The following is a 16,400-nucleotide window of genomic DNA, read 5'->3' as shown; positions in this document are numbered from 1 at the left end:
AGTTGCAGTGTAGACACACTTACAAAGAGACAGGGCACAGGGAGATGTAACCCTGGCATCCCATGGTAAGTGCTACCCTGGCAGGATCGCAGGCAAGACATGCATACATAGATAGGAGACCAGCAAACGATCTGGGGGAGATAAAGGTCCCATTCCTCAGTGAGGCTGAACTTGGCTTTAGAAAGCAGGATTTTAGGAAGATCATAAAAGGAGGACGTGCAATAGTCAAGCCAGGAAGTGGGTATGTTAGCACACAGAGCAGAGGGAGGGTCCGCCTGAAGATGAATTTTGGCAATACACTGGAGGATGGTGACTGGCAGATTTGGAGGAAAGAGGAAGTTGGGGTCACAGATGGATCCAAATTTCAGTTCTTGGGAACAAAGTCTACTTGTTCGTGAAGACCAGGATAGCCACAATACAGTGTTATGGGACAACTACTTTTATAGCAAAATGCCAAAGGATGGATGCCGGAAGCCCAAGATGGGATCTTACCAGTGGTCCAGCAATCTTAGCTTTCCCTGATTAAGGATTTCAGGACTGTGCTTCATTACTTGATCTCCATCACCACAGCTGTCCGGTGTACGTGCACAGAGAGAATTCCGCACTAGCCAGATGGCTTGTGGGGTTAGAAATCATACAGTGGGTTATGAGGTTCGGAAAGGAAAGCACATCAAGAGAAATACATTCAGAAAGGAAGAGGGGCAGGAAATCAAGTGTTAGCAAGCAAAGCCTAGGATGGCAAGAACAGAGCCAATTTCGGTGCTGTCCTGAAGTTATATTTCATGCCTACACACCACGATCATTGCATGCTAAGAACACCCAAGACAGAGAGAGGAAACAGTTAGGACACTTCTTCTCCCTTGGCACCATGGTAATCCCAAGGCAGACAGAGTTTAGAAAGCCTAGACTCTGTGCACGTGCGCGCGCACGCCACTGTTACTAGTCCGCCGCTTGCTTGTCTTTTCCCCCTTTCTAGGCTGTTTCCTGCACCTACCACAGCTGGAGAGTTGATCACGGAGACATTGTAACCGTACTGGAAAGACGATCCAAAGGTGGACACCAGCGTTACACCTGCGAGCAGAAGTGTCATTTTCTGCAGGAAAGAAGAGCAGTTACATGGGGTGGAAATAACTTAGGGGTGTGTCTCTCGGTGTGCGCATATATATTTTAAAAACCCAGGGCATTCATTAAAGCAAAGGACACTGAAAAAAATTGGGCTCCTGCCCTTGTGTTTCTCCTTAGTGTAAAAAGAACGTCCGATAGATTGGTTACGCTACACCTCACTTTATTCTGCTTGATTTTTCCCTTATTTGAAACTTCAGTGCAAACACCCTTTCTCTAGAGTATCAGTTGGCCGTTGAAGTCAAATAGATGCCAATAGCCAAAATAAATACCATTAAATTTTCCAGAATGAATAAAAAAAAAATATATCTCTTCCCCTCGCAGTTGCTCTGTTTTCTTTCTCATGGTTGTTCTGCCATCAGCATTTCCGAATCAAGCTGCTTATGGGCCCATTCTAGCTGCTATTAAACTCATTTGGAACTTTTCCACGGACGTTAGATCGTGCCCTACAGGAGCTGTGCTTTGTGGTTGCACAGAGGGGAGAAATAACTGCCTTGTGCAGGACCCGAACATCAACGTTATTCATGGGCACAGAGTCCTTGGAGTCACCAGCCACTAACAACAGCCTATAGTATCCCTTGTTGCTACTGACTTCTCAAGCTGCAGCCAGCTGTGCAGCAAACAGAGCGGCCTTTTAGAGCTCTCTAATGCACTCTGTTGTTTCCTGTGGGCAATTAAATCATATTTCCATTCAGCCATAGGTTGTTTTCTCCAGCCACCATTAGCCTTAATGGCTTAGCCTCATCAGCCCATCTATTCTAGCACAGAGAACTCGTTCTGACTCTTACAGGAGGATTTCTCCGGAGTAGCCAGTAGTTTCCCCACTGTTCACACTCAGCTTCTTCAGATGTCTCAGCAGCGTGCATGCAAAACAGAGCCGCTGAGAGGTTATGTGACAGCCCCAGGTTACGCAGTGAGTCAGTTTCAGAGGTGGGATTAGGAGTTCCTGGCTCCCATTTCCCTTCTCAGTCTTCTCTACTATGCTGGGGAAGAGCCAGCCCCACCCCACCCCATCTCCAGTATTATAGCAGTGTCTAGAGGCGCCAAATGAGATCAGAGCTCCACTCTGCTTGGTGCCGTACAAATGCACAGTTAGAGAGTCCCTGCCCCAAAAGTTTACTGTCTAAACAGACGAGACAGACAAAAGGGGGGAGGCAAAGATGACTTGCCCAGGGCTCACCCAGCAGGTTAGTTGCAGAACCTGGAATAGATCCGAGGTCTCCCATCTCCAGTGTCCTAACCGCTAGGCAGCACAGCCTCAGGCATAAATAGATCCGTAACCAGAATAGCCCATGAGCATCAGTTTTGGCACTGCTAACCAGCCCCCTCCCCCATTTTCCCCAGGGAAACTTTTCTGCAGCCTTCACCATGTTAGCCAGAAAGAGCCAGGCAAACTCACCCCCTTCCTGCCCCTGCTGGCATCAGTGCTCTCCTGATTCTTCTTTGTCAGCTTCATTTTGGGGTGTGAGGCAAAAACGTTGATTTCAGGCTTTTATAGGCAAAGTGGGGCAGTGGACGCCCCAGGAGGGAAGATAATTCATGCTGGCTGCTCTGTGGGTGTGACAGGGAACACCCACTAATACGCTTTATGGCCCAGTACAATCAGTCTGTCCTCTGGACCTTCCTGGGGGCTGCATGGCTCTTGCATGGCTCCCATATGGCTCCGTGTTCCCTTCCTCTGTTCAAGGCCCCGTCCCCGCGAGGGTCAGAATCCCTTGTGTCAAACCCATGTTCCAACTGGATCGCTGCCACACTCTCCCGATTGGCGTTTCAAAAGGCTCCTTGCTGCAATAGCTGTGGTGAAAGCAGCCAGAAACTCCACTGCAACAGGCTGGCTCTGCCCCCGGGAGAGGAGGTTCACTTCTGCAGACGTAGCAGCAGGATCCAGCACTGCGTGGACAGAGCTACTTTCTCGAGGGCGGTAGGCTGCGCTTTAGGCAGAGGCAGCACAGTCTAGGGGCCTGAGCACAGAACTGGGAGCCAGGAACTCCTGGAGTTCAAAGCCTCTGCAGCAGCATGGGACATGTTAATTTCACCTCGCTGGGCCCCATTTTCTCCATGTGTAAAATCAGGGTACGATCACACACCCAACAGCCCCTACTGAACCTGTATTTTCTGCCAATGATCCAGCCACTGCGTCTGGGGCCACTGCTGGAGGATGCTGTACGGCTTGGTGGGGGTGGCGGGGGGCGGAGGGGTTAGGCACTACGCTTTTGTATTATTCAGGAAAACATCATGCAGGCAGTTAAAGGAGCAGAGCTCTCCGAGCTCCCACTAACCACAATGGATGTTGAGGGTGCTCAGAACCTCTGAATGGCAGGTCGTGCACACTACGAGTCCTGAATATTGCCAGTTAGTTGCAGTTCCGTCTCACACCCCAGACAAGAGAAAACCCTTGTCCGTGCCGCACAGGGAAACGATGATAGACGCCGTTGTGTATTAACGCAGCTGTTGCTGGCAAGGGTCTGAGACTCGCATGAACAAGGGTTACAGAGACTCAGCAGACGAAGATTGGCATAGGGCCTAGAAAGCATTTGTCTGTTCTCATTTAGCCTCTGTCTCGCTACGGGCCCATTTCAACTACAAAATGTCCCCTGTCCGAGCACTGCGCTCGAAGGGTCTGACCCTGCGGCCAGTGGGAGCCTTGCCATTGGCTTCAGTGGGGACAGGAGCAAACCCTAACTATGTGACAGCCGGGTTTTAGTCCTGCCTGTGGGCACGGGACCAAACTGGGTTAGCACCGTCTCACGGCAGCAGGTTGCCTTCCTGTTCTTTACACTGGAACGCAGCATAGTGTGCAGCATGGAGGAGCCGTTTGCGGCCGGCTGCTGGGGGCGGCATTGCTGCAGGTCATGGCATGTTCAGAGCAGCATATCTTGCATTTTTGCTCAGGCGTTTGATCTGCTGCTTTTGCCCCCAAGCATATTAACCCCTTCAGTCCCCAAGTCTTTCCCCACCAAATGCAAGGTGCGTGCGGGGGTTGGGAGTGGGTGGGGGTGGAAATGGCTGGCAGATGGTACAGCTCTCCTCTCCATTCCAACCCGAAAGCTTATTTGCATAGAGCCTTGTTATTAGTTAACCAAGGCTGCACGGCCCTGATTAATTAGGAAGCGAAGTTCACAGATAGTCCCAATCACCAGACTAGATGAAACAACCAAACAATCTCTACTCTTAAAGGGCACACTTGTTTTTATTGCTCAGTAAAATACCTTATCCTCTTGGACTCTTGTGAGTTGCATGTGGGTCCCACATGGGTCCATTGTGTGCCTGTTTTTATTTCCCTCATTTAAGGGGCTTAACAGAAAACTGGGCACAGAATTTAGACTCAGCATTTTCCACCCCGGTTTATATTTTTGGCATCCATTGACTGTTCCTCCCCAGCACTGTGCTGCAGGTCATAAAAGGAACAGGTTGGCCATTCAAACCAAAGTAAATTATTGGAGCTGCTGTTGATCCGTAATTTTTCTTCTTCCTTAGGATTTCTTTTCAGGGTTTATAGACTAACAGACGTTTTGCAGCATGAGCTTTCGTGGGTGAATGCTCATGCTGCAAAACGTCTGTTAGTCTATAAGGTGCCACAGGATTCTTTGCTGCTTTTACAGATCCAGACTAACACGGCTACCCCTCTGATACTTTTCGGGGTTGTTTGTTTTCAACACCCAGTAGTTACTGTTTATTCAAAGTCCCTTTCGAGCTAATCCAAATCAGAACCACAAGTCATGCTCACGTGAGAGGTGCTAAAAACGACTGAGCTAACAGTGCACAAACAATGCTGTGCAACAAGGTAAAAGACAATACCGGCTTCTGGCTGTAATTAGGGCAAAGCAACCTATGTAGAAACAAGACCGGTGGAGGGATAAGGAGGAAAACGAAAAACCTTAAAGCAAAAATTATTCAGGGAAACAGATAAGTCCAGAAATCTTGGGGAAGGGCATTCTTCTTCTTCTTCTTCTTCCTCTTATTCACTCCCAGTGGAGCATAAGGCGTCAACCATTCTCCTCCATTCATTTCGTTCTTGAGCGAGGCAGCAAATTTCATCCCACTTCATTCCCATGCCTTTCATTTCCTCTTCAATGGTCCCTCGCCACGTCCCCAATAGTCTACCTCTCCTCCTTCTTCCTTGTGGTGTCCATCGTAGGGCAATATGAGGGTGTCTATCAGCACCCATTCTCAACACATGCCCCAACCATCTCCATCTTCGTTGTTTGGCTTCATCCACTATGTTGTTAATGCCCGTTAATCGGCTCACTTCAACATTGGTGATACGCTGCGGCCAGTGTATGTTAAGAATTCGCCTAAGACACCTTCCTTCAAAACCCCGAAGCCGACTTTCTATCTTCTTGTTGGTCCTCCATGTTTCCGCCGCATAAAGCAACACAGAGCGGACGTTCAACCTGTAGATCCTCTACCTTGGTTTTCATTTGCAAGATGGCCGACCTCCAAATGTTCTGAAGTCTATAGAATGCAGTTGCTGCAAGACCAATTCTGGTAGATATCTCCTTCTGAATATTACCATCAGCCGATATGTAACTACCAAGATATTTAAAATCGTTCACCTCCTCCAATTCTACGTCACATACTACTGTCGTCGTCGAGCTGGCTGTTTTTACTTTCATTGTTTTGCTCTTACCGGCGTGGATATTAAGTCCCATGCACCTTGCTGCTCTACCTACTCTATCAGTCTCCTCTTGGAGGTCCATCTGAGAGCTTGAAATCAGGGCAATGTCATCCGCAAAGTCACAACCTTCAATATGACCAGAGGGTCCCCATGCGATCCCTCTTGGCCTATCTTCGGTGGCTGTCCGCATCACCCAGTCTATAACCACAAGAAATAGGATGGGCGAAATAACACATCCTTGTCTAACTCCCGTTCTCACATGGAACCACTCGCTCCGCTGTCCTTCATGGCGAACACAACACTTATTATCGGCATACATCTCTTTGAGGATGTTAATAACTTTCGGAGGGAATCCATATGTTTTTAGGATATTCCAGAGAGATGGATGGTGGACGCTATCAAATGCCTTCTCGAAATCAAGGTAGTTAATGAACAGTGGCGAGTTCCATTCAAGGGATTGTTCCATTATCATACGTAATACAAATATCTGATCAACGCATCCTCTCCCACTCCTAAATCCTGTTTGTTCTTCCCTCAGGACCTCTTCTACTGCTTGTCTTATTCTCTGTAACAGGACTCTGCAGAAAACCTTCCCAAGCACTGATAACAGGTTTATACCTCTCCAATTATCACACAAAGACAAATCACCCTTCTTTGGTAATTTCACAATGATACCTTTCTTCCATGCTTCAGGTACTTTCTCTTCTTCCCATGCCTTGTTGAATAGCTCCTCTAGAATCACGGCACTCATATTCAGGTCGGCTTTTAGCATTTCTGCGGTTATTCTATCTTCGCCTGGTGCCCTATTTTCTTTTGTCTGTCTAATGGCCTCTTCTATCTCTCGCTCTGTGATAGGCCCTTGTTCTACCTCCATCTGAAAACTCGTTTCCTCTATTTCAACTACCTCTTCAGGATTTGGTCTATTTAGAGTCTCTCTAAAATGCTCTGCCCATCGATTAATTTGTTCTCTCTCTTCTATCAATATTCTCCCATCCTTTCCTCTAACCGCTGTTGACCTATTGCTGAACCCTCCTGTCAAAGTCCTCGTGATTCTATACACAGTTCTTGTGTCGCCCCGCATGGCTGCTGACTGTGCCTCTCTTGACAGACTGGTAATATAATCCCTTTTATCTTTTCGAACACTTCTCTTCACAGCCTTGTTTTTCTCCCTGTATTCTTCATTCGCAGCTTTCTGTTGTTCACCACTTCCAGTCAGCATACGTAATTTTGCTATCTTCCTCTCCTCAATGAGTTTGTATGTATGATCTGAAATCCATACTTTCCGCTCTCTTCTCTTATAGCCAAGCACTGTCTTGCTGGCCTCCACATATACCTTCTCAACATTGTCACAAATAGTGTTTATATTACCAGTTCGCAAATCATTTAGAAGTTGAAACTTTTTCGAGAGCTCCAGTATGAACTGTGCCTTTACCGACGGTTCTTTCAACTTCCTTGAGTCGAAAATTTGTTGCCCATAAACTTTCTTCGTCTTTCTCAGTTTTATCTGAAGCTTACTCAATACAAGGTGATGATCGCCACTTACATCTGCACTTCTTGATACTCTGGTGTCCAACAACAACAAAGGGGAAGGGCATTGGTGATCCATAAATATACTCATTCCTAAACAGCTTCATTCTATGCAAGCTAAAACCTACTGAGCACAGCTGGCTTTCCAGGAAGGATTCCTTCCAACAGCAAAAAAGTGATCAGTGCCCAAAATTAAATTGCATATGCAAATATGCTGGCAAAGAATATGTAGTGTGCCACTATAGTAGCTGATCCACTGGAGGATAACCGACTACTACTGCTAGCAGCTAATAGAAGGAGGGAGCTAAATTACTGCTTTAGCACACATAGTGGAGGACAGTGCTGTGGTTCTGAACAATCCTGGGTTTAAAAATCCCGCTGATGACCCTGTGTGGTAAGGGGTTGGTTATGCATGGATGCCCCAAGGTCTGATTTCTCTAATTAAGCTTAACTCTGCAGGGACCCCCGCTCCCCCAAGAGCCACACCTCTTCCGTATGGGCACAAACCCCTTTCCTTTAGAACTTAAAAGTAAGCAAGAATGTATGCAAGGCAGCGTCACCTCTCAATGCAGGAATTAAATCCCTGCACCCACACTCTGGCATCGAGAAATATTCAGTAAAGAATCGTGCAGTGCTGATACCCATACACAACACGTGCAAGTGTTGGGAAATGAAAGGACAACATATCTAAGTACACACTGGGCCAAAGATGCAACGGACTAGAGAGAGCAGCTATTTAAGTGGCCAGTTTGCCATTCTTACCAGAAGGAGAGAAATTAACGAGGCCTAACCTCATGCTTTTATTGGTTGAGAAGAATCTCAGATTAATTCTCCTTCACCGTAAGAGCAGAAGTTTGTGAATTGCTGGGGGCCCACAGAGAGCCAGCTGGTCCCATGATCTTGTCTCGCCTGTTTCCAGCTTTCCTGCTGTCACTTTCTCCATGGAAGCAACTGCTGTAGTTGCCACAGTGATGTTATACATAGAGCCCTGAAAAAGCAGCAAAGAGTCTTGTGGCACCTTATAGACTAACAGACGTTTGGGAGCATGAGCTTTCGTGGGCGAGTACCCACTTCGTCGGATGCATGTAGTGGAAATTTCCAGGGGCAGGTATATATAAGCAAGCAAGAAGCAGGCTAGAGATAATGAGGTTAGTTCAATCAGGGAGGATGAGGTCCTCTTCTAGCAGCTGAGGTGTGAAAACCAAGAGAGGAGAAACTGGTTTTGTAGTTGGCAAGCCATTCACAGTCTTTGTTTAATCCTGAGCTCATGGTGTCAAATTTGCAGATGAACTGAAGCTCAGCAGTTTCTCTCTGAAGTCTGGTCCTGAAGACTTTTTGCTGCAGGATGGCAACCTTAAGATCTGCTATTGTGTGGCCAGGGAAATATACCTGCCCCTGGAAATTTCCACTACATGCATCCGACGAAGTGGGTATTCACCCATGAAAGCTCATGCTCCCAAACGTCTGTTAGTCTATAAGGTGCCACAAGACTCTTTGCTGCTTTTACAGATCCAGACTAACACGGCTACCCCTCTGATACATAGAGCCCTGAGTGGATACAAAATGTGTATCCACATCCGATCCATGATCCACAAACATGGTCCATGGATGTAGCAGATATCCACATATTTGCCGGGCGCTAGTTGTAGGATTGCCAGTGGGAGGGGGAAGTCTCCTATGTGATTTGAGGGGGGTGAGAGGGGCTCATGAGATAACTTCTCTATTAAGACGTGGTCCACTCTGTGAAAAAAAGATTGGCAAATCCTACTGTGGAGGAACAATTCAGTAACAGATCCTTGTCTAAGGACAGACAAAGGAACATTACAAGCTCAGATTTTACCTCGTTATATCTGTGCAGTTCCATGGATTTAAGTTTAGTAGAATTTTGCTGTTAAAAAAGCTACGTTGTAACAAATTCATTGCCAAGAAAACACTTTAGGGGTATCATTTATACTGTACACTAGGCAGAATTTCACATCGGCAGTTGTGATGGATCTAAGAATCTCCCACTCCAAAAAACATGGCACCATACCATTTGAGCTGAAGGAGAATCTCCTTAGCAGTACAGAGCTTATGGCACACAGGTAAAGCAGAAAGTAATTTCCTTTGGCAAAAGCCAAAAATGTTAACTCATCTCAGAAACATTCTTAGGATTTAAAAATGGAAACAAAAATAGGTCTCCAGTGCTGGTAAAAACAAATACACACACACACAACCCACAACCAGCTGTCCCCCAATGGCTTAAAATGCTGCTTGTTTCGTAATGAAAAACCACAACACCAATTTGAATTTCTTAACAAAATACTTAGCTCCTTGAAGAAAGAAGCTACCAAATAGCTTAGAGCTTGAACGGCAGCGTCCTCATCTCGCAGAAACTGCTTCTGTCTAGTAGTTCCCGACTCTTCTGCATCTCTATATCATCATCACCAGTCTTAACTGAACACAGGTGCAAGATAGAACAGTAATTGCAACAACAATCTTAGCATGTATTGGCTCTTCTAACCAATCAAAACACAGCAAGGGCAGTTGGGAGTTCAAGTTAACCCATATGCAATAGAACTCTCAGGAACGCTGCCCAAGCCCGAGGTGATATGCACTGGCCTGCCCAGGGGTAGTTCTAAATTGGATTCCCAGTCCCATGTGCCCCTAGGCTGAGAGGTGCTGGGAGTGTTGCATCAGCAGCACAATCAGTTCCAGGTTTGGGGGAGATGAGGGGCTGCGTAGCTCCATGCAATAAACAAACTCTCTTCCCATTACGGAGGAGAGCCGAAGCTCTGAAGGGAGCTCTGGCCAAGCAACCACAACCAGATGGTTGATGGGGAACAGGATGAGACAGGGAAGGAAAAGATCTTTCACAACGTGAAAGGGGCATGGAAGTCATCCCTCCCACGCGACAAAAACGCTGCCCTACCCTGTAAGCAAACCAGACCAAGGTGAGCGGGTGCAATAAATGCCCTGTGACGGGAGAGGACAAGTATTTGTAGTTGGCAGATGTCTAGTTCTTTGTAACTCTGCCTATCTCATCAAGGGCAATTAGCACCACGCAGCTGGCAGCGGGAGAGGAACTGTAAACAGATCGATACGGGGAGGGCTGCTTTACCCTGCAACCCAAACCTGCAGCTGTTGCTTGTCCACCCACCCAGCCTTCTCATCAGAACCAAGACCAGAGAGGACCACCAGATCACAGGCCACCAGCCAGCACCCAGCCACCTCCACAGCAGGCCCAACAACCGGAATTAGAACAAACTATTACCACCTTCAGGAGGCTAAACTATGTGTTCCACAGGCAGGGAACAGGAGGAAGCAAGGTGGACCCATGCCTGAGGCCTTGTCATGCCAGGGTACTGATTAAGGGAGATATGTCCAGATGATCCCAGCAAGTAGCCAATGACCCATGCTGGAGGGGAAGGAGAAAAACAAAAAAATCCAGAATACATTGGGTGGGGGGAATCCCTTCCTGACCCTCTACAGTTCACCATTTGAAGCCCTGAAGCATGAGATCTCAGGACAATAAGACAGAAGGGACCCTCCAGGGCTACCCAGCATAGATCCCCACCACCACAGGCAATCCCAGCATACGAACTCACTCATAAGTTTATCGAGCTCTATCTTAAAGCAAGTTAAGTTGTTAGCCCCTATTTTGTTTTGTTTTAGAAGATCCTCATTCTCCCAAGATAAACACACTCAGAAGTTCATAGAGTATTCTGGGACGGCAACAAATATGTGACAACCTAGGACTTCCCAGGAATCAATCTGCTGCATGCCACGTCATTCAGAACTTCACAGGACAGAAACCTCGGCATCCTGCTTCTAAAGCAGGCCCCTGCCCACTTGGAGAATCTCCTTTAACTCACAGCAGTACAGATTTTATGACACACACTTGAGCGGTGAGTGGGGGCCTGTAACAGGCGGGATTGACCCTTTAAGGGCCAGTGACCTGGGGTCAACCAGCCCTGGTCAATGATCAGACCCAGCAGAAAAGGGAGTAAGTGATTATAACCACCAGCAAATGACTCAGTTGAGGGTGGACTGCAGGGAGAAGCTGCAGGAAGGGATAGGCTCCTGCAAAAGTCCCCAAGGAAGGTTCGGGGTGGAAAGCCCCGGGAGTCATGACTGGGTAGAAAGCCCCAGCTGGAAGTTTTGTTTTTCTTTTGTGAGCTCGTGGTCATCTGGACAATAAATGGAGACCAGAACCAAGGGCTAAAGTCTAATTTGATGTAGCTAATAATTCTCCAGGAAGCCAGTGTGTTACAGGGCACCTACCCAAACACGTACGCACACAGTCCGCTACAGGACGGGTGCAGACATACAGCATCAGTGGACAGGACCCAGGACTGCGACCCAGGACACCCAGATTCTGTTCCTGGCTCAGGCACTGACCTAGGGTGACATGGAGCTAGTCACGTCTCTTTCTCGGTGCAGCAGCTCGCGGTGACCTCTGGTGGCTGAAAGGTGCCACCAGAATGCAAATAATAAAACAAAACCAACCAACAATGTATTTGTACCTTAAATATTCCCCTGGTGTTTCATTTCCTTTACAAGTTGCTTATAGCACCAGCTGGCCAGAAGAGTTGTTATTTCACAGTCGTGGTTTCATTTCAACCAACACACGTCAAAGAATTTTCCAGCTCACTATGTCTGTGCTTCACCCCTGCACCCAAATCCAAAGAGGAGAACTTGTCTGGAGACACTGGCTACAGTTCGGCTGCCCACAACATTCCTGCACCCGTGATGGGGAGAAGTTCTTGTGTGTGTGTTTGGGAACTATCTGCATTTCATCCTGCTGTCTGGCCTCACAAAACCAGGAGCTGAAGAGAAGTCGAATTTCGTGGTGAAAGTGGCAAAATATTTAAAGCTCCCAAGTTTGAAGTTTTCAGCATCAGCAATGGGTTCCAGGACGGGAAGTTTCAGCCCCAAAGGACTCGGTTGGAGAAAATCAGTGTGTGAGCAACAGCAAAAGGGGAGGAGAAAGCGGGAGCTAGCACTGAACCATAAATCACTGTTCGTGACTAATGAAGAGATTATTGGTGAGCGAGAGAGACCACACAATGCAGCTATGCTTGAAAACTGGATTCTGAAACCCAGGGGGTTGGAGCGCTCTGATTACACAATGATGGAGCGGTTATAAAATCCTGGATTGATCGGTAAAGAACACCACAGACAAAGACACTAAAATTCAGGTGTTTCCCTCTTTTTACAATAAATACTACAGCCCATTTCCTCTTCCCCATCTGACTAACGGGCCACTTTACCTTGAATGGTCCCTTACAGTATGTACTAACTCAGGGCTTGGCAACCTTTCAGAAGTGCTGTGCCGAGTCTTCATTTAGTCACTCTAATTTAAGGTTCCGCGTGCCAGTAATACATTTTAACATTTTTAGAAGGTCTCTTTCTATAAGTCTATAATATAGAACTAAACTATTGTTGTATGTAAAGTAAATAAGGCTTTTAAAATGTTTAAGAAGCTTCATTTCAAATTAAAATGCAGAGCCCCCAGACCGGTGGCCAGGACCCGGGCAGTGTGAGTGCCACTGAAAATCAGCTCGCGTGCTGCCTTCGGCACGCATGCCATAGGTTGCCTACCCCTGTGCTAACTTCTCATGCTAAACCATCTGTTCCCCTTTGCATTTTGCCGGGAAGCTGGGAGTACCTTTCCCAGCCCCGACGAAGAGCCCTGTGTGGCTTGAAAGCTTGTCTCTCTCATGGACAGAAGTTGGTCCAACCCACCTTCTCTCTCTAATATCCAGGGACTGGCACAGCTACAACTACACTGCATATTTCGGGCAGCGGCTGTCTTTTTGTTGTGGCACAATAGGGTCCTGGCCCATGACTGCAATACAAATAATCCAAGATCTGCTCACAACCAAAATGTGTACAGATCCTGCCGTATATCATCCTGCTTTGGCTGCGCATGGGACTTTCCTTCATCACACTCGCCAACAGGAGACGTGGCACGTTACTGACTGCGAATGGCGAGGATGGGACGAGCTGATAAGGCCCGTTTACTTTGGAGGTCACTCGGCCGCTGTGGGAAGGGTGGGCTGGATGTGGAATCGGAGGCAGCCACGAGAGCAGAGCTACTTATTGCTAAGCTGCATTATAAGAGAGAGCAAAAAAAATATACACAAGTTTCTCAGTGTATTTCATATATGTTGTGCCCAGCAGAAACCACAGTGCCAGCTGGTGTCCCACTGCCCACCTCAAAGCAACCCTTCCCTGCTTGACCAAAACTCACTCCCAGACACCATCAGCCTTTGTTACTTGGCAGAAACTCTGGGAATCCCACACAGCAGCTTCTGAACCCAGATTCTGAGCCCTGCGAACTTACCCCAGTCCTGGGTGCGCAGGTCTGGGGAGGCTCCGGTCCCGTCTCCGCCGGCATGCCTGCGTGAGCCAGCAAAACGAGGATGCTACAAAATGCAAATCAACACAGAAAGGGAATGGAAATTAAAGCTCCTTCTTCCTTCGGTTCTGCACAAGCCCCTTCTTGCCCAAAGTGCGTTTTCTGACCTCTTGGACTCTGGTGGGTGGGTTCATTTTCCTGCTCCTAGAGACAAATGCTGATTTGGCCCAGCCTGGCGTTCCTTTTCCACATCTCAGGTCAGGGCCGGCGCCAGGGTTTTTGCTGAAATAAGCGGCAGGGGGAAAAAAAAATAAATAAAAGCTGCCATCGCGATCGGCGCCAGCTCCACCATGCCGCTTTGTTCTTCGGCGGCAGGTCCTTCCCTCCGAGAGGGACCGAGGGACCCGCCGCCGAAGAGCCGTACGTGCCGCCCCTTCCCCTTGGCCGCCCCAAGCACCTGCTTGCTGAGCTGGTGCCTGGAGCCGGCCCTGTCTCAGGTGCTCAGAAGACAGCGAGGGTTTACGCTGTGGTTATGTAGCAGCAGATGTCACATGGATTTAAATACAGCAGGTTACGTGCCAAGCGCTCACACTCCCGCCAAGAAAGGGAGAGCTGTGTCTCTCTCAAGAGTGACCTCTATGGGGAATTCTACATGGCATTGGTTTAGAGATTCTGCCTAGTCACGTCTCCTTGGCTGGAAGGATGATCTGAGCAGGTGGGGGTGGAATATATTTGAAATCCTATCACTTGTTTCACCAGGAGTTTCCTTGATTCATCCAGCAGTTCTAAGCTCTGAGGCAGGACGAGGAGCATATGATATGTTTACAGAGCCTTATATAACCTCGCACCCTCCCGACAATTTAAACCTGCCACACCACCATGCTTTAAGTGGACGCAGGGCTATTTCACGGAGTTTGGTCCTGCATCTTAAAGGGGCAGGAGCATGGTCGGTGCTTGCATAATAAGCAGCTATTCGATATTTTGTTTTAGCCTCATTGTTGTGCGCATGACTCCAGGCTTTATTTACTGCACACGATTCAAACAATTTATTAATTCCCTCAGGGGCCTCTCTATGGTGCTCATCGACGTGGTCCCTGAGTGCGTCACAAAACTGAATTACTTCCACTACGCCCCTGTGAGGGGAGGGGTGGTATGATCCCCATTTTACAGATGGGGGGCAGGGGCGTAGATTAAGGTCAAAATCATCCACCCGTTTCAGGTGCCCAATTTGTGGCACCAAGGACCTGATTTTTCAGAGTATTTACTGTTATCTGGCCCTTCCTATATTCAAAGCACGGCTCCCATCGGCCTCAGCTGCAGCTGGGAGTGCTCAGCCCTGCTGCAAAGGAGAGCCCCGGGTCTCCAGTCGGGCACCAGAAAAGGAGGAACATACCACCAGCGACCACCCGGGAGAAGTTCGGTTTAAGCATCTTGCCCAGCACCACACAGCAATTCTGGGGCAGAGACAGAATCCAGCTCTTCAGTCCAGTACCGAGCAGCCTTCACCACGAGAGCCTCCTCTCTCTTCCTGCAGTCCCCTGGCCCCAGGCCCTGCCCAGCTGCCAAGGCACCACCTGGGCAGCCTCCCTTTGCACTCTCCTTTGACTTAGTTCAAGCACAAGCTAATGCTTTGCCCTCTTAGACTTGGCTCCTTGTACGATCTCATGGCCCTGGTCCCCCGACTCCCATCCTTTCCTGGATGCCAGACCCAGTCTTATTACTCAACAATTCCCAGTCTTCCTCCCTGCCCCGCCCCCGTTTCCTTCTTCCCTTTCCTCTCCACAACTTCCAGTCTCCCCTTCCCACCCAGCTCCTTGTCTTCTACTCCTTCCTCTCCTCTCCTCCCGATCCGGCTCTTGTCTCCTCCTGGCTAGGCAGCATGAACAGGGGACGTTCAGGGTGGCTCCTGTAGGCAGGGCTGGAACACACCCAGGCTGGTCAGTGCAAGGAGCTGTGAGCCTCAGTGAGGGTGAAATCTGCAGCGATTTTGCTGGTCAGTTTGTAGGAAGTCTCCCCACGCATGAGTTGAGATTTTCAAAGGCTCAGAACTTGGCCGAAAAGCAGGTTGCTGGCCCCATGGCCACCCCTTCACTGCATTTCAAATCTCTTCTGAAAAACATGGGGGCACTGGAATGGCCTGCTCAAACCCAGGGTTGTGAGTTCAAGCCTTGAGGGGGCCATTTAGGGATCTGGGGATTGATCCTGCTTTGAGCAGGGGGTGGGACTAGATGACCTCCTGAGGTCCCTTCCAACCCTGATATTCTATGATCTCAGGAGAGAGGGCACCAGATTTTTTTTTTTAAATATGTTGATCAACGTCTTTGTTCCCCAACCTTGTTCTTGGCCATGGCTAAATCCTGTTGACTGGAACTCACAGACCAAACCGAAGCAGATACATGGCATGGAAAATTTCAGCCCCAATGGTTACAGCGTGGCAAAATTATAAAGCAACCAAAACCAGACATTTATAATGGGAAGTGCTGTGCACCCTTGATAACAGGGGGTGCTGCCGCCTATAATATCTGCACCTTCAATCAAGATGAACCCCACTTGACCAACGCCTGCCCAACCCTTGCAAACATGGGTTAACTTCCACATTGGTAAATTCTGCAGTAGGCAGAACACAAGTGCTCAGCTATGACCACCCAGCAGATTTTTAATTACTACAAGTGACTTAAGCACCTCTGAAAGTTTTACCCAGGCACCTCTGAAAACGTGCCTTGACAGTCCTAGTCCACAGCAAGGGCGAGGTGGCGTTGATCATTATGCAATCTATTTCCCCTGCTCAGA

The 16,400-nt window shown here is 48.2% G+C and overlaps 1 protein-coding gene across 4 annotated transcripts in view; it reads right to left on the bottom strand.

Annotated features, from left to right (window-relative positions):
- LOC120387828 (solute carrier family 2, facilitated glucose transporter member 5-like) overlaps positions 1 to 14,133 on the bottom strand; it is a 30,210-nt gene extending 16,077 nt beyond the window's left edge. The window contains exons 1-4 of one of the 4 annotated variants that reach the window (XM_039509030.1): positions 14,068 to 14,133; positions 13,778 to 13,892; positions 13,596 to 13,677; positions 995 to 1,093 (exon numbers count right to left, since the gene is read on the bottom strand). In XM_039509030.1, coding sequence (XP_039364964.1) covers positions 995 to 1,093; positions 13,596 to 13,649 — 153 coding nt within the window. In that variant the 5' untranslated portion in view covers positions 13,650 to 13,677; positions 13,778 to 13,892; positions 14,068 to 14,133. Of the gene's footprint in view, positions 1 to 492; positions 617 to 994; positions 1,094 to 2,521; positions 4,603 to 9,597; positions 9,704 to 13,595; positions 13,678 to 13,777; positions 13,893 to 14,067 lie in introns of those variants that run through there. The other 3 variants (XM_039509031.1, XM_039509029.1, XM_039509032.1) reach the window with 3 other exon arrangements.
- Positions 14,134 to 16,400: the final 2,267 nt, after the last annotated feature.

The sequence above is a fragment of the Mauremys reevesii genome, linkage group 21, assembly GCF_016161935.1.
Source record: "Mauremys reevesii isolate NIE-2019 linkage group 21, ASM1616193v1, whole genome shotgun sequence".
Lineage (NCBI taxonomy): Eukaryota > Metazoa > Chordata > Testudines > Geoemydidae > Mauremys > Mauremys reevesii.
This window is presented reverse-complemented; position numbering and strand designations above follow the sequence as displayed.